Below are 24,631 nucleotides of genomic sequence, written 5' to 3' on the forward strand. Positions count from 1 at the left end.
AGAATATGGAGGGTGTTCCTAGGTCAGTGGAAAAAGTTCCAGTTCAGGGCCTGGGTCACTGCTTCCAAAACTCATAAAAATGGAATTCGCTCAGCAGGTGCCATTCATTCGTTTACATTTTTGATTGTTCTGAAATCGCTTTGTTAGATAATGTTCATATGAGAGTAACCTATTAGGTTTGTTTCCTGCCCTCAGGACACAATGATGACCAAGCCTTACGGGAAGCCAGGAGATGTGGCTGAGCTGGTGAGCTCTCTGGGCTGGATGGATGAAGACATGAGTTCCCAGGACGGGGAGGAGGTGGGGCACTTTGCGCTGGACAGGTGTGGGCGGAGCAACAGGGAGTTGGGGAGTGAGGATATGGAGGAGGAAGAAGAGGAGGAGGAGGAGGACGGGGGCGTGGAGGGAGAGAGGGCGCCCAAGCGGCGGGGTCCCAAGAAGAAGAAGATGACCAAGGCCAGGCTGGAGAGGTTCCGCGCCCGGCGGGTGAAGGCCAACGCTCGCGAGCGCTCACGCATGCACGGGCTGAACGATGCCCTGGAGAACCTGCGCAGCGTCATGCCCTGCTACTCCAAGACCCAGAAGCTGTCCAAGATCGAGACCCTGCGACTGGCCCGCAACTACATCTGGGCCCTGTCGGAGGTGCTGGAGGGCAGCCAGTCCACCGAGAGCCGTGGCTTTGTGGAGATGCTCTGCAAGGGGCTCTCGCAGCCCACCAGCAACCTGGTGGCTGGGTGCCTGCAGCTAGGGCCGGCGTCCATGCTGCTGGACAAGCTGGATGAGAAGTGTGGGGGTCTGGCGGGGGTCGTGGGGGGTGGACCGCAGGGGCACCCGCTCAGCTACCCCTCTCCCGGCCTGCCCAGCCCTCCCTACGGCTCCGTGGAGGCTTCTCACCTCCTGCAGGTGAAGAGCTTCAAGGGCGCTGCCTATGAGACCCCCTCGCCGATCGAGGGTGGCGCCGGCACACCCCCTTACGAGGGGCCTCTGACGCCCCCCCTCAGCATCAGCGGCAACTTCGCCCTGAAGCAAGAGCCCTCGCCTCATGAGGGGGAGAGGAACTACACCGTCTGCCCCACCCAGGGAGTCCACGGTGCCCATTACCTCCCCTCCCATCACTACACGCCCTCTCCCCTGGGGCTCCCGGGCCACCAGGCCCACACTGTCTTCCAGGCATCCCGCTACGAGCTGCCCCTGGACACGCCCTTTGACTCCTTCGCCCCGGCCCATATAAGCACACAGATGAGCACCATTTACAACGAGTGAGAGCGTGCCAGGAGGAGAGAGAGAAGAGCAAAGACAGACTCCCTCACTCGCTGCATGTCCTGCCCACCCAAGCCTCTATCATTGTAACGGATAGTGGCGAAGAGGTGACATTCTGTATTTACACTGTCTGGCCCCACCCTGCACTCTGTCAAGAGGGGAGATGAGGACTACTCTGAGAAGCCTGCCTGTCAGTGCTCACTAGAAGAGACCCAAATCCGACAGACACTATCCATTCTCACTGTGTTTATTATTGTATGGTTATTGTTGTATTTATGTTCCGGGGTGTTACTGAAGGATCTGAATGATTAGAGCAACAAGATTGACAGACACAGACAGGCTGTTAGGCTATGAGCATAGTGAGCCCCCCCTCCTCAATCCCTCAGTCCTTTAACACAGAGAAACACTCACAAAGGCGACCAGAGGAAGGTCTAAATATGCAGACTAAATCAGCACTTCTGACCACCACAACATGGTCAGCAACACAAGGAAGCTAAACAATCCATGTTAATAACACATGTACCTGACCATGCTTGTCATATCTGTTAGTCAAAAACAAGTACCTATGTATTTATTGATACACTTATTTACTATTTATTGGAATCACCATTGATTGTGGCATTGTTTCCTATTGTACTTAGTTATTTTGATCATTGTCTCTGTTTGGATAACATCCTGTCAATCACTGGCAGCATATTTAAATTATTTATTTTAAGTGTCCCTTTCTGTGTGTGCTTTTTGATGTTATTATCATCTGGGTAAATTGTTTTGTTCCTGTTTTGCACTTAAGAAAATAAACGTTCTTAATACAATGCATTATTTAAAGGTAACAATGTTGATTAGGGACTGTGAATGACATGTTTGATCAGACATATTTCCATGCACTGGAGTAAATGCATTACATGTCATCAAATTCAAATTGTTCTTCATCATATTGTCTGACATCAGAATAAAATATAAGAATAACGATACTGACTATGAGAATAAAATGGTATAACATGGTTATGAGTTATTGACAGTGGAATTTGGTTGTTGAATTAAGTGCAACCTCTTTCCTTCTTTTCTACGATAAAATATGAGCCCTAGTTCAGTTTATCTGAAAACTTGTCTTGATTTCAACAGCTGAACTAGAAACATGTAAATCATGTCCACTCTACTGTCATATTTGATACAAAAATCATGCTACTTTTCACTCTGAGTGGATAAGCCCCACCTCGTTTTGGATAGCGGGAAAGAAAACAGTTCCTTTCAGAAAGGTGCCACTCTGGCTGCCATTGCATTACTCAGAAGTGGTTTTCAAAGGTTTCAAGGGAAGTACATATCCCTCTCTGGCTTTATTAGTTTCACATTATTTCTTTCACATTAGCACAGAAATCATAAAAAGAGGTACCATCAGTGGTGGCCCTGCGAGTGAAGGAGGAGGCGCACATCCGTTCCGCTGCTTCAACAACGAATGAAAATAATGTGAGCTTTAAGCCTCTTTCTATTCAGCCACAGTACTTACATCTTTAAGCTGCTTAACTGTCAGAACAGTTGAGAGGGATGGCATTCAGAGAAGAGGGAAAAAGTCTGTATCTATAATGATATTAAATAATTTCATTAACAAAACCAAAATTTCATTCGTGATCAAGCCATTTAATAGACAGAAGGTAATAGAGAGAAGTGTTCAGTAACGCTGCAAGTGTTCAGTTACTGCAGCGTCCACAAGACAGTGACAGCTTTATTACCGCCTCCTTATACAAATGCCATGAGAAGCCAATTTCAGTTAACTATGCAAACTCACTTTCTGATGTAATACCAGAAATCACATTTATTTTAATGATAAAAAAGATAAGCATTAAAAATTCAAAACAATTTTGTAGCCCTCACTCTCCTTCCATAAGGAGTATATTTTGTATAAATACTGAAATGAAAAAAAATCTCTCATCCTATTATGAACGTTTGTCCTTTTTGTACAAATTTCCACTTTTTAAAGGGAAATAGACTAAAATGAGGTATGTTTTTGAATTAAATAAAGGTTTTTCAACAAAAAACTTCTGTCTCTGTTTTACTGGATTATTTTTCTTCACCTTAAACCCATGTTCATGGGTAATAATGCATACACACCTGCTTATCTAAAGCCAAAAATAAATTTTTGTATTTATAAAGCCTTCACTCTACCATTAAAAAAAATCATTTCCAGAGAGGTGAAGTGTAACATTAAAAAAGTAGAAGTGAATATTCAAATCCAAATTTAAATGTAATCTGTTAAATGTTGTAAGCCAAGGACAGCTGTCTTAACAGCACCCTCTCACCATTCCTCAATGAAGTGTCAATTTCCTTTAAGAAACTAAAAAAAATGGATGAAGCTGTGGATAAAGCTGGTTTTTGGCAGTCTTTAATCTTTGTTGTGTTGTGCTTGGACTGAATGGGAGTCATCAGTCATGGACCGCACCATAGGACTGCCTCTGCTGCCAGTGAGCCCACAAAGACACACATGGGAACGTCGGACCGGGGAACAGGTGAACCCGACACAAGGGGAGTGTTCTATTATTTGTGTCTTTCCTCACTTTCCCCCTTTCCCTCCCTTGGGCCATTGCCCCAAAGCTTCAAAAAACTGCTCACCATTTCTGCAAACAGACCTGCAAGTAACAATCTCCACAAAAAAGTTGTCTGCCCATAGTTATTAACTTGAATATTTGCTTTGCCAGTTGGCTGCTCTGCGGAAAGTTTTTGGGAACCTGCACCCCACTGACATTGGCGTGGATGACAAGGGTGCTTTTGTGGCAGGCCTCCATCTGCTGTCTGTCCTGCGACACTGACTTGTGCATTTCTGGCTAAAAGAACATATAAAGGGAGTCAATCATTGACTTCACCAATGGTGTTGAATGTGATTGTGGGACTGCTATCTGAGACTATGAAAGGTCTTCAGGGACATAAAGAGGAGAGTGGCAGCGAGGAAAGATGGAGCGGGGAGAGAAAGATGGGGAGGCTGAGAGACGGTGTGCTTGTGTGTTTATCATATTAGCCCTTTCGGGATTGGTTAGAGGGAAACACACTTGTGGGGCTCTTGTTTTAATGCACCCCCAATCATCAGCTCCTCAGGCTTGTCTTTCTCTTCTATGTGGAGTGAGACAAAAGAGAGGGGGGAAAAAGGGAGCAATTGTGTTTGTGGGCGCCACTGGCCCATTGTGAGCGCAGCCTGTTCTTTCTCTTGACCTCTGACCTGAATTGTTGTGAGGCTTCTCGTTTGGGGAAGAAAGACAGCTGGGAGAACAGTGGGTGGGAGGTGGTGGTGGTGGTGGTAGAAGGGGGTCCCTGACTGACAGCTGGGACCAAATTGGACAGACATGATGTGGGGACTGAGGCGAACAAGGTTCTCCTTCACCCCAGCAGCCCCCTCCATAGGCATGGGTCTCCCGTCTGCTGGGAAATGGCACATAGCTGCACACACAGGCAGGTGAGGCTGAGAGGCTCTGATTGCTGCTCTGCATGTGAGGAGGGGGAAGGGGTCCGGTGGTATAGAATTTTTCAGAATTAGGCCACCATCTTTTGGAAATGTAAATTGCCATTCTGGTGAGGACCCAGGTCATTCAAGATGTGGCTGCAGGAGAATAGGTTAGAATTAGTTAGAGCTTTTGACAATTTTGAATGATTCAAACATGACAGGTGACAAAGGGGAGAAAGACAGTGAGAGACTTACGGACTTCCTTACCAAGTGTAATGCCTAGGGTAAAAGTCATATTGGATTCATGTCATAAGGTGATATTCTTTAAAGTGAAAGTGGATTAGGGAGAACATATGTTGATATATTTCAATCAATATATATAGAAATAACAAATGCCCAGTAAAAATGGGAGATAAACAGATTTCTTCAGTCAGAGTAGAGGTGTGAGACAGAGATGCGGACTAAGTCCCACCCTATTTATCATTTACATTAATGAATTAGCTAAATTATTGGAGCAGTAAGTAACACCTGGTCTCATCTTACAAGACACTGAAATGAAATGCAGACGACCTGGTTCTGCTGTCACCCACAAAAGAGATCCTACAGCACAACTTGGATGTGCTGGAACAGTTCTGTCACAATTGGGCCCTGACAGTAAACCAGAAAAAGACAAAAAATATTAACTAAATAAAAGATCCATATCTCAGGGAACAAATCAAAACTTTTTAGTAAGTACCACTAACATACAAAAAACAACTCACTCACTACACATATTTAGGTTAAAAAAAATTGTCCTACTGGACACTTGTGCTGCCATGAAGGTACTGTAGCAGGAAGCAAGAGGGACTTTCTATGCCATCTATGCTAATGATCAGTTCAAACAGAAATCCCAATAAGGATTTGGGTCAAAATATCCAAATCAGTCATATTACCAACTGTACTTTATGACAGCAAAGTGTAGGGTCTACAAGCACAAAAAATTGCACAAACATATAAATGAAAACCTGCAACTACAGTTCAGCAAAAGTATCCTAAGGTTACATAAGGAAATTCCAAACAATGTGTACAAGTCTAAAAATCCTTTATTATTACATATAAAAAAAGAGCAATCACATTCAACACCTGCAAAAGAACATGCTGGGTACCAAGATGACACTAACTCTGCAATGTCAACCGCTCTTCTTTACAACCATAAACAGAATGAACAGAAAAGACAGGTGAAAAAACAACAAAAAAGCAATGGCTAATGATTCACTGTATTGGATTTAATTTTGTGTTAGCTTTGAAATGTATCAAACACACATGGTGGCAGAAAGTGAGATATCCAGTATATTTCCAATAGAAAATTTACTGAAAAACAGACAGAGTGAGACTGAATGAAGGAGACCTTAAGCCCAGTCTGAAACTCCCTTTTTTTCTTTCAAAGCTGTAATCCATTACTCTAACACTGCTGGCCTGTGGGTCCTGAGTGAGTCTGGGATAAAGCATTGTGATTAAGAACAGCGTCCATAGGAGGCTGGAAGGTTTTAATCAGAGTCTGTGATGTAATAATCCCTTGCTTTCAAACTGGGGTTACCACAGAGTAACAGACTCAAACGTACAGTCAGATGCAGGCAAACATGCACACACACATATACATACCCACTCACACAAAGACAGAGAGTCATACTAAATATACTATCCTTAGCAGATGCTGATATGAATGTTGAGAAAGCACTTGTACATACAATATTTCCACACCATTACATGTAATGGGGCAGACTGTAATATAAAGATAAAAAGAAAGTAAAAATGTGATATCATTTTATGGGAAATACACCTAAACCACCCTTCAGTAAAATATAATAAGGCAATTGAAATGGAATGAAACAGAGGAAAGAGTAGGAAGAAGACAAATAGAAAATGAGAACATCTCACAGATGTCAGCTTATGCATATCTAGCTGTCTACCTGCCCTTTCATACTTGCTTTTGTCTGACACAAGCTCACCAACTAAAGAGTCACATGACAGGGGTGAAGGGTCATCCTGTGTCAGGGTCATTGGATGTATTGATCATGTAAGTGCACATATTGCTGCTTTTAGTCACTATTGCTTTTAGTCGCTTTTAGTCAGACTTTATCTTGCCTGTAAAACTGACACAACAACAGGTACAATGGCAACGGCGTGCCGTTTTTAAAGTTAATGTCAATGCTCAGTGGAGATGTAGGCACATTTTTTTTTAACGTGCCTATAATCCTGGTGCTAAAGCTGATTTAACTTTGACTTTAGAGAAATACACTGATTTATTTTTCTATATGGATTAGACTAATCCTGGGTGCTTTATTTGCTTGAAGTGAAAATAAAGTATGTAATGGGTAAACACCATGCAATGTTAATGAAAGAAACAAAGTGTTTAGATGTTTAGAAAAATACTGGAGGCATTACTGACAGAATGGAAAGGAAGAAAAGAAAGGCAATAATACCTGGAAATTATACTTGTAGCAGTTGTGGTAGTAGAAATAATAAGCATTCAAAGGTACCATTCTGGCTACTACAACAATTACTACTGCTACCAGTAATTATGAATTTCAAGAGCTATGTTTTAAGCCAAAGTTAAGAGGCTGGCAAATTGAAAAACAGAAGGAAAATTGCACAAGCATCTCAGCTGGTCAGCACACCCTTTTCTGGTACCTATTGATGGAAGGAGCAGCCTCATGGTTCAAACCATTTCTAGCCTGCTGTGTTCACTGTTGCATGTAAAGACATTATACTCTCAGCTGAGTGTTACCTGAGTGTTATACCTTTAAGAACTATTGTTCTTTGGGTTATGGGATGACAGGACAACCTGAAATGCATGGTCAGCCTTGGCATTGTTCTGCATGATATCAAAAATTAAAAGAGCAAAGTGGGACTTCACATTCTGTCTCTATGTATGTAACAGAGCCTTTAAAAGAATGTTACAAAGCAAAAGTTTGAGTGCTTGAACAAAGCACATTCTTTAAATCATTAGGCTTTAGCATTTCATATCAGTCTGCTCTATCTCAACACTCAGGATTGTCAAGTGTTGCCTCTCCAAATAATGCCAATGGAACTGTCAACTGGAAGAGGGATGGCTTTCATGTTCACCCTGTGAGATACATTTTAACTGCAGTTATTTCAGAGATTTGAGCAGACAATAACAAGGACAAATTGAGTGGCTTGGCTGAGGAGAGGCCTGAGTGATATAACAGAGAACCTATACAGCCACAAACCCACCAAATACAGTCTCTGGTGGGAGACTGAGTGCCACCAGCTAGCATTGTTTAATTGTCCAATGTTAGATAGGTAGTTATGTTAATATGCTAAATAACAAATGGACAGAATTAAAACTACTGTTTCTGATAGAGAAGGTAGCTAATATGGGATATTTAACCATAAGAGGAGAAGTTAGCTACAGCTGCAGAAACTTCAGCCCCCTGGTCTCGCTGTCTCTCAGCCTTTTCAAGTGAACTGCCAGTTCCTGCCACCTACACATTTTAATTTTTATTTATGTGTGCCTGTATCAAATCTACTCTTTAGAAGAAGTCTATGGCTTGTACCATCATGAGACAACTCATTTCACCTAGCTAATGTTAGCTAACAGGGTTTTATTTCTAGCTGCCTTACATTCAGCTTGCTTCATTTAGATGCTGTTAATATTTGCGATACACATGCTTAAATATATGATGTTAGTTACAATCAATGCACAGCCGACACACATATGATTATTTTGTGTTTTTTTCTACTCATGTAGGCTGACTGCATAGAAATAGCCTGTACAAATGGCATCACCCTTGTTAATATTAGCCACTGTTTGACCTGATTTGAATTGAACAGAAGAGATTTGAACATTAGGACAGAAATCCAAATACCTCCAGTTGTCTTCCCCTGAAATGGTCTCATGTCACTGTTAGTAGCCCAAATAGAACCACCCAGAGTTTAATAGATCAGTTTATTGCATACTCATAAGTAAGAGAAGAATGACAAAAAACTTTGCTCAATGTGTCCTGACAACTACAGCTATATATAATAGTAACACACCCCCGTTTTGGACTCATTTCCACTCTGAATGCATGTCGCTCACAATGGAAAGAGGCCCATGACTGAGAGCATACAGCCACGTGTGAAGGGGGTTATGACTCTACAATTTGCCGTTATTTTAAACAATTTTGTAATGATGCTATAATAATACAAGTGACTATGTTTCAAACAGCTGGTTTATTTTGATTAATAGCTCTGGAAACATGGAATAAAAAGTACTTGTTCAGAATGGAATAAAAAGTAAGTGTTCAGAATTTTATATAATCCATTATTAATCTGAATAAATAAAAACAATGTGACACTGTACTAAATGTATTTTAAATTTTAATTTTCTGTCAGTTTTCTCAACTAAAGTAGAACACAAATTGACTCATGGTACTTGTTTCTGAATGCTTTCAAGATAATTACTGCTGAAGTACCTTGCCTGTTGGCATTCATTGTCATGCTGTGACAGTTCTTCACTATAGGCTGTAGAATTCCAGGCTTCACAGTCTCATTTCATAGGTCCTAAATCTATCATAGGATTCCAGAAGGCAGCCTTTTTCACTTGCAGATATTGTCTTATTCCTGCCACGTTGATTGACATCCAGACATTCAGCTAAACTGCATGGCCATTTACTCAAAATATTTTACTTGCTAGGTGCTTTGGTAATTAGTATGAAGAACACTGTTTTTTCTTCCTTAATTATGTACCATTGCACTCCACTGAGAATTGTAATACATGTTGTAACGGAACCTAAGTGATCCTTATGATCGGCTTGCTCGCTTCTTAGAGGTGGAGTTTCAAAGTGGGACTGATTCTGGCCCCGCGTTTTTACTGCTGTATTTGCTTGATATCTTGTTCAGTATTTCTTGTGCTCTGTTATATTAGTATGAATAGTCATTGTCATTGTCAGTATCACATTATCTGCCAGTTTGCCTAAATGTATGTTTGTCTGCTTCGGCATGAAAGCACAGTGGAAGTGTGTATGGCGATGGGGTGTGAAAGATGTGGGCGTAGCACAGCCCGGGGTGAGGGGATGGGTGGGCTTGGGGGCCAGACAGTGGGACTTGGTGTCTGCAGAACAGATGGAGCACACTTTTCTGTCCCGCAGGTTGTGAACTTTTTGGGGTGGGAACATCTGTCCATCCATCTGTTGTGCTCAGACACCCCAGTGACACATCAAATCTAAGCAAAGTCACATTACCACTCTCAATAAACAAAAAACGCCACCTGAGCAGTGAATATTACTATTATCAATATTCTATGGAGTAATGCTGAGCTTGATAATGATAATATAGTATTATAATAATAAACAAACAAATTTACTAATTCAATGAAAAAATACAGATTTATACCAATGGCCACTTTTTCTGCTGATTGAATGTGAATAAGCTTCTGTGGTCCACCTTAGTTAGTAAGATTTTGTCCTCATTGATCACTGCTGCCATCCTCAAATTCAACAGCAATAATCAAAATCGAACTGGAGTACTGACAATAATAATTGAATTTGATATTAATATGAATTCACTAGTTTATGCAATCAAGGGTTTCGGGTTACATAAATAGTCATATCAATCCTTAATGTGCCTGTGAGGACAGCAATATTAAAGATCGTAGTGCATTCTCCTATGGTTATCGAAGCATCATTCATTATATCATATTGTTTATTGTAGGCCATAACTTGTGAACATAGTTCTGTGTAGTTTTAGTTCTGTGTATAATTAGCATTACAGCCATCTAACTTAAATGAGCAATAACTCAACTGTAACACAGACAGCTTATATTAGAGTACAGTGGGTTTAAGTGCGGAACAGTAATGATGATCAGTAACGTAACATGTATGAATATCGGTGGAGTCAACAGCTCATAAATGTAACTTTGGTTGAGCAAATTTCAAATGCAGTAAAGACAGTTAAAATATCTCAGAACCATGATGCGTAATGTGATAAAGATGTACTTGGAAAATTGCCAGCCCAGTGATACCAAAAAAAGAATTATATGTAAAAAAGTGACTGCATCTTCTCCATTTATCTGATGAGGTACTGAGCATCACACCCCATTCACACCCTGAGTCTGTCAGTTCATCATCAAATTGATGTAGAGAAGAACTTATATTATATAAACATTACTTGCATGGATTGATGAATTTTCATCAATGTGTGATCAAAGATATTTAGGGGAAGGCATAAAATGTAGAGCACATGGTTTTGTCTTACACAAAAAAATCTCTGCCACTGGGACAGACTGGATAGATTCTAATCACAATAGTCTGTCTGATTTCCACCCCTGTAGTATACTATAATTCTCTAAAGGTACAATTAAATAATTATAATTGACTTTATAATATGCTAAAAATGTGCAGTATTCTATTTGAAATTATTTGGATTCTTCTTCCTATCCCTCCCCTCACTAGTGGGGAGTGATGCATTACTTTGTTTTTTTTTGTGGCAAATGTTTGATTTTATTTTTTTTCTGTTTGCTCTGGGGTGAAAGGATGAAGGGGAATTAAGCAGCTGATCTGATCTCAGTGTCCAAAGAGCTGCATTAGACATTAATCCAGAGTCAGAGAAAGAGGGAGAGGGGATGGCATCGCTAATCTCCCCCCACCCACCCCCTAACACTGTCTCACTGCATTCACGCATAACAGTAGAGGAAGGAGGAAAGGGAATCACATCGATAATCCCCCCACACCACGTGAACTCTCTCATTATACTCACATAACCCCCCCCCCCCCCCCCCCCACACACACACACACACACACACACACACCACAAACACATCACCAATCTCTCCTACCCTGACTGTGTATAAAATTTGGAAGTGGTGCATGTAATCATGTAAACTGTACATGTATTAATGTAAATGACTGAGTAGACCTGTAGGTATGCGTGTATACAGTGTGTTTGAACCCAGGCTTCATTCTCTCCTGCTTCACAGTTATCAAATGTTTTTTTTCCTTTTTTGAGCATGTTCTCCTGTTTTCATGGACTGTGATTGGTTAATTTCTGTCTCTGCCTTTTTTTACATCTTAATCAATTTGCAACAAACAGCATCTATGAATTTATTTGACAGCTGTAATGTGTGTGCTTGTTTTTTTTCCACCCAAGCGTTTGTCTTTGTATTTCTGTATGTGTTGAGGTTTCCAGTTTTTAATTAGTTCTCTGAATTGTACAGTTCTGCCTGGGGCTTATGTGTTATGTGTACTTGGTTTTGGATCATCAATGTGTGGAACTGAAATAATTAAGAAAAATGACTGCTTCAGTGTACACTAACAAGATCAGGTACCTATGGTACATTATAGAAGAAAAATCATTGGCAAGAGGCAAACCTCTTGAGACTGCAAAATCATTTTGGGGAATCATTGCCACTGTTGGTGGAATGGTGTTAAAGTAACCCAATGTACAAACAGACATTAAATAAAGAGTTACATTAGTATCTTTCAAGCTGTGAATACTTTCTGCTTGAGAGGAAGTTAGATGAGTACTGTACCATGTTACGTGGCTATTTCCTCTTTCTTATAGCCTCAAAAGGACTCCACAGTCCATGATTCCAGTACTGCATACCCAGATGAACTTCCTCTAATGTCATCTTGCCTCAAATTATTTTCCTCTCTGCCAGCTCAGTTCCGGCCCACCCCAGTCAGTTCTGGGAGCTCTTAAATGGGCAGATGTCACTACGGCAACAGTTGCTGCTAGGAGAGAGGGTGGAGCTTAAACACCATCTGCCCAAGGTCAACGGTCAGTAGGGGGAGAGAGGGATGAGGAAAATTGGGGTTCTCCTCTACCCGTTCAGCAGACACAGCAGTAGCATTGCACAAAAAGGAACTTAGTTGTGTGCCGACAATAACATCACTTCTGCTTGTGAAAGGAGGCCGTCTCATCTCTGCCTGTATGAGAACAGGAAGAAAACACAGGCAGTAATGCTGATGCCAAAGTGCCACCTAGTGGTCATAATAGGGATGCACAAGGCATGCAAAAGAGATTTGCTTCTCCATTCAAGTTTTTGAAAGTTGACACAATATTACAGGATACACATTTTAAATATATGATGTGCTCACTGGCTGTAAATATGTCTAATCTAACTTGTGGAAGAGGACTAGCACATATAACATAAACTATTCTTTATGTTTCAAGATATTACTTGAAATAGATATTATTAGGGAGATTTATTGATAGTTGTTTAACAAGGGCGTTGCCTACACCTGGTGGCAGTGAAGACAATTAACAGGTGGCGGCAGAAATACTTTTGACCAATATATGGTATCAAAGCCACATTGGTTATTTTTCCTCATTTGTCCCCTCTGTCGTCAATAATGAGGCAATACCTCAAAGTCACCAGGAGAGGGCATAATTCTACAAGACAGTGACAGACAATGCACTAAAGCAGAGTTTGTATGGGGAGCATGTCTCACCATGTGCATTTTTTAGTACAATGTGTTTATTAGTTTTCTCAATATGAAGTAACAAACAGATCCAAGAACAAACAAGAAGGAGAAGGAAAGGAAAAAAAACAACAAAACTCACCCTAAGGCACATCTTGACACCTCATCAGGACTTCCGATATAAAATGTTCAAATACATTGTGAAATAGCATAGGGCAGTTCATGGCTAAAAGGCTGATACAAATTTGTTTACAAATTCTGCCCCCTCTAAAAACTCCATAAAAGAGCCCCATATGGTTTCAAAAGCAGAATATATATATTTTTTTTTTATCACAAATGTGTTTTTCAAGAGCAAGTGAGTGTGATAGTTCGTCAAGCCAACACTGAATACTTGGTTTACTGACAGATTTCCAAAACTGAGCAATTGTATATTTTGCTTAAAATAAAAAAAGATAAGCATTTTCTTTTTGCTATTTAGGTGATAGTCAGCACGAAAGAGTCCAAAAATACATAATCTTGGACATGTGGGCAATTTTACACTCGTGACATGAGAAAATGATACAGTGAGCCTCCCTGAGTGCTACATTTAATACACAAATCGGGTACAGTAGCATTGTATCTATTCAATAATGGCTTCCAATGATTATGAAAACAAGATAATTGAGATAAAACGATTATTGTGCCGCATTACTTATTGATATATATATATATATATACATATATATATATATATATACATATATGTACATTGTTTTTCAGTTGAATTATATTTAAAGTTCAAGAAAATCCACTGTTAACCCTTTCACACGTAACTTATTTTTATGCTATGTAGCGTGTGTTATGTTGCATGGTTCATTATGTTTTCATTAGCATTATTAAGCTTCTCATAGTTTTCAATTAGCATTTGCTATATTTTTTAATGTTAAGTCGCTGTTTCCTCAAAGCAAAAATTTTCAATCAAGTGTTCTAATTGCACCGGTTTTAGCATAAACGGCTAATCACATTGGTGTGGCCGCACGCGCAAAAGGGTTAAAAGGGATTTAAAAAAAAAAAAATGCATGGTGTTTCCAAAGTCAATGAGTAATCGTGTTAAATAATCGTGATCGCAATATTGACCAAAATAGTCGTGATTATGATTTTTGGCATAATCGAGCAGCCCTACTTTCAGTAGCTGTTGGGTAATCCGATGAGTATAACTGGGAATAATATGCTTCAAACAAGTTATTGATTTCCTGTGGATTTGTTATTTTGTCTCCATTTGTGGTTTCAATTTCATTGTTTGATCTTTCATTTTGTTGGGTTTTAATGCGCCAGGCTAATAATTTTCCTGCCCTCTCTCCCCGGTCATAATATGTTTGCCTTAGTCTCATTATCCCAGCAAGAGCATTATCAGTGGACGACTCATGATATTTTGCTCTAAGTATGGCTAGTTTCTGTCTTGTCTCTCTTGTATTATGTATATGCACATTATGTATTAAGTTGCCTTATATCTCCTTCAAGCTCCATCATTTGCAAGCGATGTTTATTTGATCTGTTCCTGGTATAGCTCACCATTTGACCTCTGATATAAACTTTCAATGCATCCCATCTAATCGATGCAGAAGTTACAGATGTATTCAATTGAAATTTTAATCTAGGAATTCCAATGAAGCTCTCATCCCCAATGCATTGCCAGCAAGTTGTTAAGGTGTAATGCACAGTTTACCAAACTCCATACTCCTGCACCAGCTTTAGATACAGCTGAGCACCACTCTCTGGGGTAGCTGAAGGGTCAATGAATACTTACTGACTGGATGTCATAAACCATATTTGCACTCAGTCCTTAATATCAGAACTTAGAAAAAATAAACTAATTTCTGCTCTGCTGGGAATGCCAAACAGAGGGCAGCAGTCTGTGGTAGTTTTATACACACTTTCATTCTGATGACTGAATTAACCTTGTGATCATAAACATGTAGACTGTATGGGCAGGAAACTCTGTTAGCAGCTCACTTTTAACAGTTAATGAAAGCAGTCAGGCTGCTTGGTAATTGGCTGTAATGAAAAACTGAACGCACGCAACTCAAGCTACACCCTTGCCCTCTCCTAAACATAGTTAATTATCACCAGGGTCGGATATGTGATTGATTAATCAAGGGCATTTATCCATTTAATTTTTCAATGACCTCAATTAGTCACAAGCTCGTTCAGAAGACAAGCGTGTTCTAAGAGGGCCTCGGAAAAACCCCCTCAAACAACATGCTGCTTGATAGTCTTTTTAATGATAATTATATACACTGTATGTATTTGTGTTTGGCTCTCCTGCACTTGAAAGGGTGTTAATTGAATCATCAATGGGTTCGTTGAGACCTCTAATTTAACACTGTTTTGAGAGAAGGAAAAGGGCATCAAGCAAAGAGGATATGGAACAGGTCTTATCAGATATGCCCATTAAACAAAAGACAGGGATGAGGTCCTGTAAAATATGCCCATTATATAAAAGACAGGAAGCATGTCTTATAAGATATGTCGATTATGCAGTGGACAGGGATGAGGGCCTATAAAATATGCCCATTGAGCAAAGGACAGGGAAAAGGTCCTGTAAGATACTCTTACAGACACAAAAGGACAGGGGGCATGTCCTATAAGCTACTCCCAGACCTAGACCTAAGTCAATCAATGGGATCATAAACATAGGTAAAAGAAACAACATTTATTTAAAGGATTGGAACTCATTTAAATCTGGTGCTAATTTATTTCTATTTTTTACTTTATTGATTTGGTATGAGATGACAGGGATGAAAGCATATCAAGACATTGAGTCTAGTCACTCAGTTTGACTGAATGAAGTTGCTTGTGAAGACGATACCCTTGTGTAAAAATGCAGCAACCCAGACAGTGATATAGTGCTAACACTGATAGTCCTTTCATCTTACTTTTGAATTGCTCCTTGGCCTTGACCTTAAAGATCCAACAGGTGTTCCAAAGTCATTCTTTCATTCAACAAAAATATAAAAAAACCTTCCAAGAGTAGTTAGTTAGCTAGCTGGCCAATGTTACTTTCTAAAACAAACATATTGAGTGGAATTTAGTATGACTTAACAGCATGCAACTTGTAGATTCACTGATCTTTTTTATGAAGGGATTATCATGCACTAGTCAAACTTTTGCTGTTGTTTTATGTAGCCATTTTTTCTTTTGAAATACAAATTAGCTGGGTAGCTCTTATTTCTCAGCCTCGACAGATTTTACAGTGGTTTGCCTTACAGCTAATTGTCACTAGCTTACTAGTCATCACTTCCAGCTGTGCTAGGGAGCATTAAGTCTTAAGAGAAAAACTCAAAAACTGAGTCTCTTTCTCATTTCTGCATTTTCTTCCTGCTTCCACCAGCTGCAAGCAGGGTAGTAAAAGGGTAATAAAAGGGCAGCCTAACCAGGGGTTCATGGGAAAAACAGTGACACTAGGACAATAGGTGACAGAAGAGATGACCTATTCCTGCCATCCTGAAAGATGTGATGACAAAACCCTGCGAGAGCTTCATGCTAATTTCTTTTGCTTTCACACCTGTCTTGCTTTCAAGCCTGTCTGCTGATTCCTAATACAATGTTCAAAGACATTCACAAGTGTGAGTATAGATGAAAAAAAAACAACATAAAGAAAAGGATATAGAAATTTAAACTGCACAGTGAGGCACCAGTACATTGGACTGGACACCAAAACAGGAAATGCATGGAAAGGCAAGCTCTAAGTGTGAATATGGATGATTTCATTCAGTAGTGAAGATAACAAGGAAAGTTTAGGCAGAATGTCAACTTTTCCTAAAACAGCTATTAATTCATGTTTTCTTCATAGCTCCATGGGATCCCTGTGTGGTTTGTCCATATGCTGTCTCTAACAGATGGGCCCTGTTTCTCCCTTTGGTAGCTCCTCGGTCTCATGCCTTTCCCTTTATATTTTATACTATATATATATTTATACTTTTATTCTTCATTCATATTCTTCTAATATGCATTTCACTGATACGCTTAGCAGATGCTTGTCAAGAGTGATTTACTTATCTTGCAGTTTCAACACATTACATGATATTTAATAAGGCAGCTAAGGTTAAATGCTTTGCTCAAATGTATAACAGTAGTGCCACAGGGGAGATTTGAACCAATAACCACCACAGATGTGAGCAAACTGCCCACTGCCCCCTTGGGTCTCCAGGTTCCGTCACCTCTGGCTCACTCTATGCCTGCCCGATATCAGGAACAAACCACGCGGTCAAACAAAAACAGCAGTTACATTAGGTCCCTGTGTGTGTGCTTGTTACTGACACCACTCTGCCCACCAGGCTGACACCAGGCTTTGAGACCCTTGGGAGGTCTGACTGTGAGCACCTATCAGCTGCCTTGATTGTGCTCTTGTCACCCAGATGCGCCATCTTGGATCAACTGACAGTTGTGGTGGAGGCTCAGCACCACTAGATGTCACTAGTGAAGGACATTCTAGCTTATTCTCCTGGTCTGCAGCTGCTCTGCCCCACGGCAAGTTGTGTTGAATGGTTAATCGCATATATGGCCCTCACCACATACAACACAGAGGGGAGAAATAAGACACAGCCAAAGCCCTAGGTTAAGATGACAATTTTACTGGACAGTTGTCTTGAACATTTTATGAGTGATCTGGAAAGGGGGAGAGAGGTGACGGAGCAAGGGAGAAAGCATTCCCCTGTAACTCTATCCTAATGCCCTAAGATGATGAAATGTGCTTACTACTCCAAACTGCTGCCCTTCCTCGCCCCCTGTGTCTCCCCCTCCCATCTGTGCTGGGAGGGAATCTGGGGGAGGGGTGTAGTGTGTGGGTGAGAGTTTTCATGGGTGCGTGTTTGTGCGGAGTCCAAGACTTGCTTGTGTGAGTGTGTGCATGCGTGTGTGTGCGTGTGTGTTTCTGTGTGTGTGCATATGTGTTTTCAGGTTGGACGAATATTATAGTCCTAAATTTTAGTTAGTATTGTTACTATCAAGGACAGTGTGGACAGCCTGTAGCCTCCCCAGTTTTATGGGTCTCTTTAAATAATTACACACTAAGGTGTGAGAAGAGAAATTTTAATTGTTTTAGTTCAGGCAGGATTAATTAATTAATTAATTTGACTTCTATTTAATACATACAGGATGATGTACAGTGACACAGGCAGAATCTATTATGCACTTGCTATACATGATTTGCCACTTTGAATTAATGTGTTTTCTCCTTTCAGCTGATAGTACATGTGGCATTTTGTAATGAATAGTTTAGAAATCTTTATCTATCTTTAAGCATGAGGAGACTTATTTTTATATTATACTTCTTTCCTTAAAAATCCTACTTTGTCCTGTCTATAATTCCACTCTTATCCACTATTACTACTACTGATCAGTATCACACACAAACTGAATGCTTTATGTGCAGTGCATTGGCCAGCCTCATTAAGGTGACCAATCAGAGTTTGTCAGTAGACGAGTGTGTAATTTTCATGCTGTTCAGATCAGACTTACTGGAATTCAATAGACTTCATAGCATGAGCCCTGCCAAACAAAGGATGATGGTGCAGCACCCTGGCTGTCTTTAAAAGAAAAATCCATGGTGCTCCCTCCTAAATTCAACCAAATCAAAAAGTCTTTATTTCGGGAGTTGCTGTCAGCTTTACTGAAGCACAGGACTGGCATGTAATGCTCTCTGTGTCCTCTGTCCTTCAGTTACATTAATGCTCTGCCTCAAGTGCCTGCTTCTGTCTTGGCTTAGCTGTGTATCCCTCGTTTATGCCCTGAGCTCACAGTTGCAGCCTGCTGGTTAATGCAGCAGATTTGAGCCACAGGCTAAAAGATGCTGGTGTGGATGCTTGTCTCTATTTTTGTTTCGATTGTGACACCAGAGCAGAGAGCAAAATGCTAATACCCAGCCAGCAGCAGTCTGTTTTAGCTTTACTCACTGGCAGCCCTCTCTCCACGCTTAGCCCAAGAGCATGGGTCTGTCCGCCAGGCCTTTGGTCCAACTGTATGCTCTTCACAGACTTCTCAGGTCAGATTTCTGTCTCATAAAAGGTGAACAACTTCAATTAACTTTACACTGCAGTAAACCCGGTGCTCCAGGGCTATATATAACACTTGATAATTAAGCATAAAGGCTCAGTCTAGGAGAAGTTGGTTTTCAAGAAGGGAAGGCGGGAAATGTAGCTACATTTATCTTAAACCCAAGATGAGGACAGAAAAACAAGAAACAGAGTGCTCACTTCCCTAAACCAGTCCTTCTTCCCCTCTTTCTCTCTTCCTCTCCCCCTCCCTACTGTATATCTCTGCATTCTCAGTTACACTTAACCCCTCTGCCCGTCAAGCTTCTGCCACAGTTGTCCTCACATATTAAGTTCCTGGTTTGAGGAAGCAGAATTAGCTGCAGGAATCTCTCGCACTTGTTTCATTTTCTCTCAGGGGTGAAAGCGAGAGAGAGAGAGATAGAGAGAGAGAGAGAGAGAGAGAGAGAGAGAGAGACAGTGAAAGACTGGCAAGAGGCGTTGTGTTTGATCTCTCTCTCTCCCTCTTGCTCTCTCTCTCTTTCTCTAAGGACACATGTCTGCATCTCTCTCTCACTCACACTCTCCTCTTGCTCTCTCTATCTCTCTGTGCATGTGTGAGTGTTTGTGTATACAGGCTCACATGGATTCATAGGACAGAACTTAGCGGCGTTCCTTTGATTAGCATCTTTGTTCTTATGCATCTTGAGGGACTGGTATACAGCACAGTTTTGCAGTGTTTGTACATTCATGCAAACAAGTATCTCTGACTGAGGATATTTACAGAATTAAGTTACTGGATACACACTGGGAGAAAGAGGAAGAGCTGTGAATGTGGGGCTCAGGTAAGTACTAATTTGTATTCATTTTTAATTGACACACAACTAGGGCTGCTGGACTACTCCTGGCAGTCTCAGGCTGCTCTTTCTTGGTCAAACTTGTACTTGGTTTCTGGTACTTAAAACAATGCCTGCATGTTAAAGCACTTCTGGTGAAGTCATAGCAACCTTTCCTACTCTCCTTGTGTATAACACAGGTAAATATAAGGAAAATGACATCATCTTATTTTAATTGTGAAAGAGTGAAAATCAGCAAGAACAGAGGCAAGCGTCAATAGTGAACCTAATTAAAGTGTCTCAGACAGTGATATCTGTACATAATGAAATGATACAAACACAATCACGAATTAATCAGCACAATCAATAAAACCACAGGAGATGCAATTCAATGTCTGCCAAACATAATCTACTAAATTACGCTATAACATTTCATGGTAGTCATAGTATAGAACTCACTGTTAGGCCACGCTTTGAAATGAAGCCTTTTAAATAGCTTGACTATTTTTCTGTTCCTTAACCTGAGAGATTATGCAGGTGGAATGGAGACACAGGGGTGACATTTATCTCATATACTGTGTATTGGTTTGCTTCACCTGTACAAAACAAACCATGCACACGAAACACAGTACACAGTGCAGTTGATGCAAAGATGGCCACAGCATTCCTCCCTACTAAACCCACATCCCTAAATGTAACCTGACTGGGGCAATAAACACACCACTAGCTATACAATGGAATTGCTAACCATTTTGTATTCAGTCACCCCAGTATGGTGATAGTTCATATCAATACATTGTTTTCAACATGACAAATACGACATTCCAAACAAAGCAAAACCATGCTATTTTTCTGCCAATAAGACATGAGATTCAGAGAATTGTAATTAAAGGCAAAAGTCCTGAATGGTGGCTTTTGAAATGTATAACAGAATTCAGTAGTACTAACCTAATGGCATACAACAGGATAGGATAGATACGGGTGACATACATCCACAGTCAGTCCCCTCCTGGAGCACGGACACCCTTTTCAGTCAGTCACAGATGCATGTTTCCTTTGAAGGGATTTTCTGTTGGTCTCTGGTCTGAAGTCTGTGAACACGTGTTCATGTTTTTTGCATGGCTGACTCGTGGTTAAAGGTTGGTCTAAAATTTGGTCACCACTGTGTTTACCCACCACTTCTCATCAGCACAAAGGATTGAGGTCCCATTTCGCATAATAGTTCAGGCTCTGTATTAATTTGTCACTATTGTGCCGATTCTGGTGTTGCTCGATCTCTCTCCATTGCCAAGTGTAGTATAATATCAAAACCCTTGACTTCAGCAAATAGCGCTTTATATTGGGTTGCGTGATCCATTGCCTCAAACACTAAACATAAAATAAATCAGTTGTTTTTTTCCTAAATCTCTGTCAGACCATCCAGTTCACTGTTTGTATTTTGGTTGCATACCACAGAGTTTCATACACAACATAAGTGACAGCCATGTTCAGATCCAGATATGGTGGTGTGTTGAGCATGCAAGAAACATTACAGTGTAAAAATGACCCCCTAGATGACACTTCTGAGTCTGAAGGCAGCATTGATTGTAACTTTACGATTGTATGTGAACACACCTTTGTAAATTGCTCATTCAACCTCCAACTAAGAGACATGAGCTAAGTGTGCATAAAAAGTGCACCACACACACACAAAGCATGACAAGTGGCACAAGCTTGAATGATGTGGCAAGATGCCAGAAGGATTCATTCATACTGTGAAACCTTGGAAATCTGTTGTTGGTCTATTGTGGTGGGCACATCATTGAAAATTACTGGCAGTAAGGTGTCCTTTGTTCCAGGGCTGTGCCCCTGAATGATGGCGCTAAGGATACACATCTGAAGAGACTTGTACTGTCAATATCTCTTATATTCCAAGACAACATAATTTAAGGGTTAATTATTAAGAAGCAAGAAAAAACAAATTCCTCAGACCAGGCACGGAGCCAATGGCTCATTGCGGAGGCGGCGAGGACCTGTAGTGGGCCCTTATACAGCCTATTAAAGAACGTACTACCCAACCGTTATTGTAGTACGTACTATTGAGTATGTGAGCGAGTACTAAGGACACAATTCGGACATTCCGCCGCCATCTTACCTGTCCTTTGACCCGGATGTTTAAATGCTTACATGTTTTAAAAATCAGTCTGCTTTACTTAGACTCTCAACCTGAGGTAAAATGAAAAGCTAACGTTTTGTAAGAAGCCAATTGATTTGTTAGCTTAACCAAGTTGACTACACCGCCATCTTCTTTCTTTTTTTCCCGGGAATTGTTCTTCGGTTATTCGGGCTCCAGCTGACTTATGGGATAGTGTAGTGTGGTACATTTGCATATTTCAAAATTTCAACGGAAGTAGTAGGTCATCTGGGTACCGTTCAACTACTATTAAATGCCTACTAAGTATGTGGACACCCTACGGAAGTATGAGTATTCGGATGTAGCCTTTGTGTTTACTGTTGAATGTAACTGGCTGTACTCCCATCTTCTCCTATCATTACTCACCTGTGATGTGGATAATCTTAAACACCTTGAGCTGCTCTGATCTTTCACAGCCAGCTGTGAGAAGTATGGACTGAATGAAAACTCAGTCCTCCTGTATGGACAGCTACTCTTTCTTGGCACTGATGAAACTTTCACAGCATGGCTCTTCCAGTACTTTTTCATGGGCTGCAGAATATTTTTTAAAGGGTGCAGGTGGGTGAAACATTTTCCACGTCCAATTTATAAAACAGTGTGTGAAGAAGTAGAATATAAAAATGCACAAGCATTCTTAAAATATGGCACAATTCATCATGTTTAGAGCAAAGCATCATCATCACCTTATCAATATGTATGGTAACCAATCATTTTAGAATAGGTGGGTGCTCATCCAAAAAATAAAACAATACTGAAAAAGTAATTCCCAGGTTCATAATTTCAGGTCCACAAACAATAACAGTCAGGAAATGTGACTAATGTGATTAAAAATACTGTAAACAAAAAAGTTATCATATTTATATACAACCCTGATGTCCTGAACATATACTGTAGAGTAATGCACCACAGGAGTTCCACAAATTTGCTATTTTTTGTTTCTTTATTATCAAAGGGTCAACAGGAAGTCCATGGTGGGTTGCTAACTGAATAACCTTACTTTGCAATGCTCTTTCACTCTCTTTCAGGCATGAATTCAGTTTAGAGGATATACTACAGTGAGGTTATTATGGCCTATGATACCACTCAGGTTAGTTCATCTGGGGGCAATTATAGTTTGATTTAATTGTAATCTCACCTGAATGTAAAGTTACCACTGAGTGATGCACCAGCTGTGTGACTGACAGACAGAGCTGTGACCTGTTTGGGTGTTGGTGAGTGTGTGAGTGTAGTGGGTCAGAGTGGGCGGGGCAGAGGTCCCACTGGGCCAATGCCCTCATACACAGGTGTGAGATCGTCAGAGACATGCGAAAGACTGGCAGTCCACATCAATATTCCTCACATGTACAGACGCATGTATGCGCAGCTCCCAGATTCACGCCTTTACATTGAAATACGTTGAATTCATTTCACAAACAGGAGCATCTTGATTATATCCAGCATTTATTTATATGGCATAAACATCCATGACTATCTTTCTGTCTGTCAAACTATATATAAAAAGGGGTGACTGTTACAAGTTGTTAATAATGACATGTATGTTATAGGTATATGTGTGTTTGTAGAGATTATGAATGTTATTATTAGTTTTAGTTATATGCCCATATATTGTGTATTATGTTTTGTGTCCATAACATAATATTGCAAATTATTTTATCCATTGAGGATAATTTTATCCTTTATCCTTTTTTTACAATTACACTTAACTATATAACTAATATGTTTTATAGGTCTGTCAACCACTGTTTGCATGGTGATGCACTGGTACTTTCCATCAGTATTTGACAGACTTCTACTGGGGATAGAATGTTATACAGAGTATGTCTGATGGTGCACTCCTAGTGTGAGGTGGAAAGAGGGCAGTTTTATAATCAGTAGGACACAGCCATATATGATAGATCCAGTTCCTCTCCCCTTTGACCTTTCTGAGCAGTCTCTAAATTCATCAGGACGGTGCCAGAAGGAGCTGAACGGAAGGCAAAGAGAGAAGAGACGTAGAGTACAGAGAGAGTTCTGTCTTATAAAGAGCCCTCTCAGAGTAAACACAATGTACAACTTCCTAAAAAGGGTGCTTTACTTTTTTTGAAATGAGGGGAGGGGAGAGAGAAGGTGAAGGAGTGGGAGGCTGTATGTTTGGTAGGTGTGTGGGGTATGGGATCACCGTAACCCTCAGTGTAAAGTTTGTGGGAACAGGAACCTGGCGGGGATTTTAATGGCTGTCTCCTGGGACTGTCACTGAGCATTGTGCTGAGATGAGCTGCTTCTCCAACTGCATAAGATGCTGTCTGGACCAGCAACAGCCTGTACTGTGCACATTTCCCATCAGCAACACTGCTAATGCTAGGAAAGAGACAGGTGAACAGGCTCAGCTTATGGGAAATACGATGAGGAAATATGATGATGAGCCTCTGAAATTTGATATTCTGCTGGAGCAGATGTAGATTTTTTTGGAATGGATGCTGAGGATTAATCTACAGCACTTATCCATTCTGTTCATGTGTGTCCATGTATGTGTGAAATGTCAT

At 40.6% G+C, this 24,631-nt stretch overlaps 2 protein-coding genes across 2 annotated transcripts in view; both read left to right on the forward strand.

Moving 5' to 3' along the window:
* The first annotated feature begins 201 nt into the window (after window positions 1–201).
* Window positions 202–1,263, forward strand: LOC118779960 (neurogenic differentiation factor 4-like). The gene has a single exon (XM_036532317.1). The coding sequence runs from the start codon at window positions 202–204 to the stop codon at window positions 1,261–1,263; it is 1,062 nt and encodes a 353-aa protein (XP_036388210.1).
* Window positions 1,264–19,857: 18,594 nt separating this feature from the next.
* Window positions 19,858–24,631, forward strand: part of LOC118779188 (zinc finger protein 385A-like) — a 100,460-nt gene continuing 95,686 nt past the window's right edge. The window contains exon 1 of the mRNA XM_036531156.1: window positions 19,858–19,945. Coding sequence (XP_036387049.1) covers window positions 19,933–19,945 — 13 coding nt within the window. The 5' untranslated portion in view covers window positions 19,858–19,932. The remainder of the gene's footprint in view (window positions 19,946–24,631) is intronic.

This window comes from Megalops cyprinoides, chromosome 6 (genome assembly GCF_013368585.1).
Source record: "Megalops cyprinoides isolate fMegCyp1 chromosome 6, fMegCyp1.pri, whole genome shotgun sequence".
In the NCBI taxonomy this organism is placed as follows: domain Eukaryota; kingdom Metazoa; phylum Chordata; class Actinopteri; order Elopiformes; family Megalopidae; genus Megalops; species Megalops cyprinoides.

Coding starts and splice junctions, on each gene's coding strand:
- LOC118779960 (XM_036532317.1), top strand. CDS start 202: ATGATGACCAAGCCTTACGGGAAGCCAGGAGATGTGGCTGAGCTGGTG.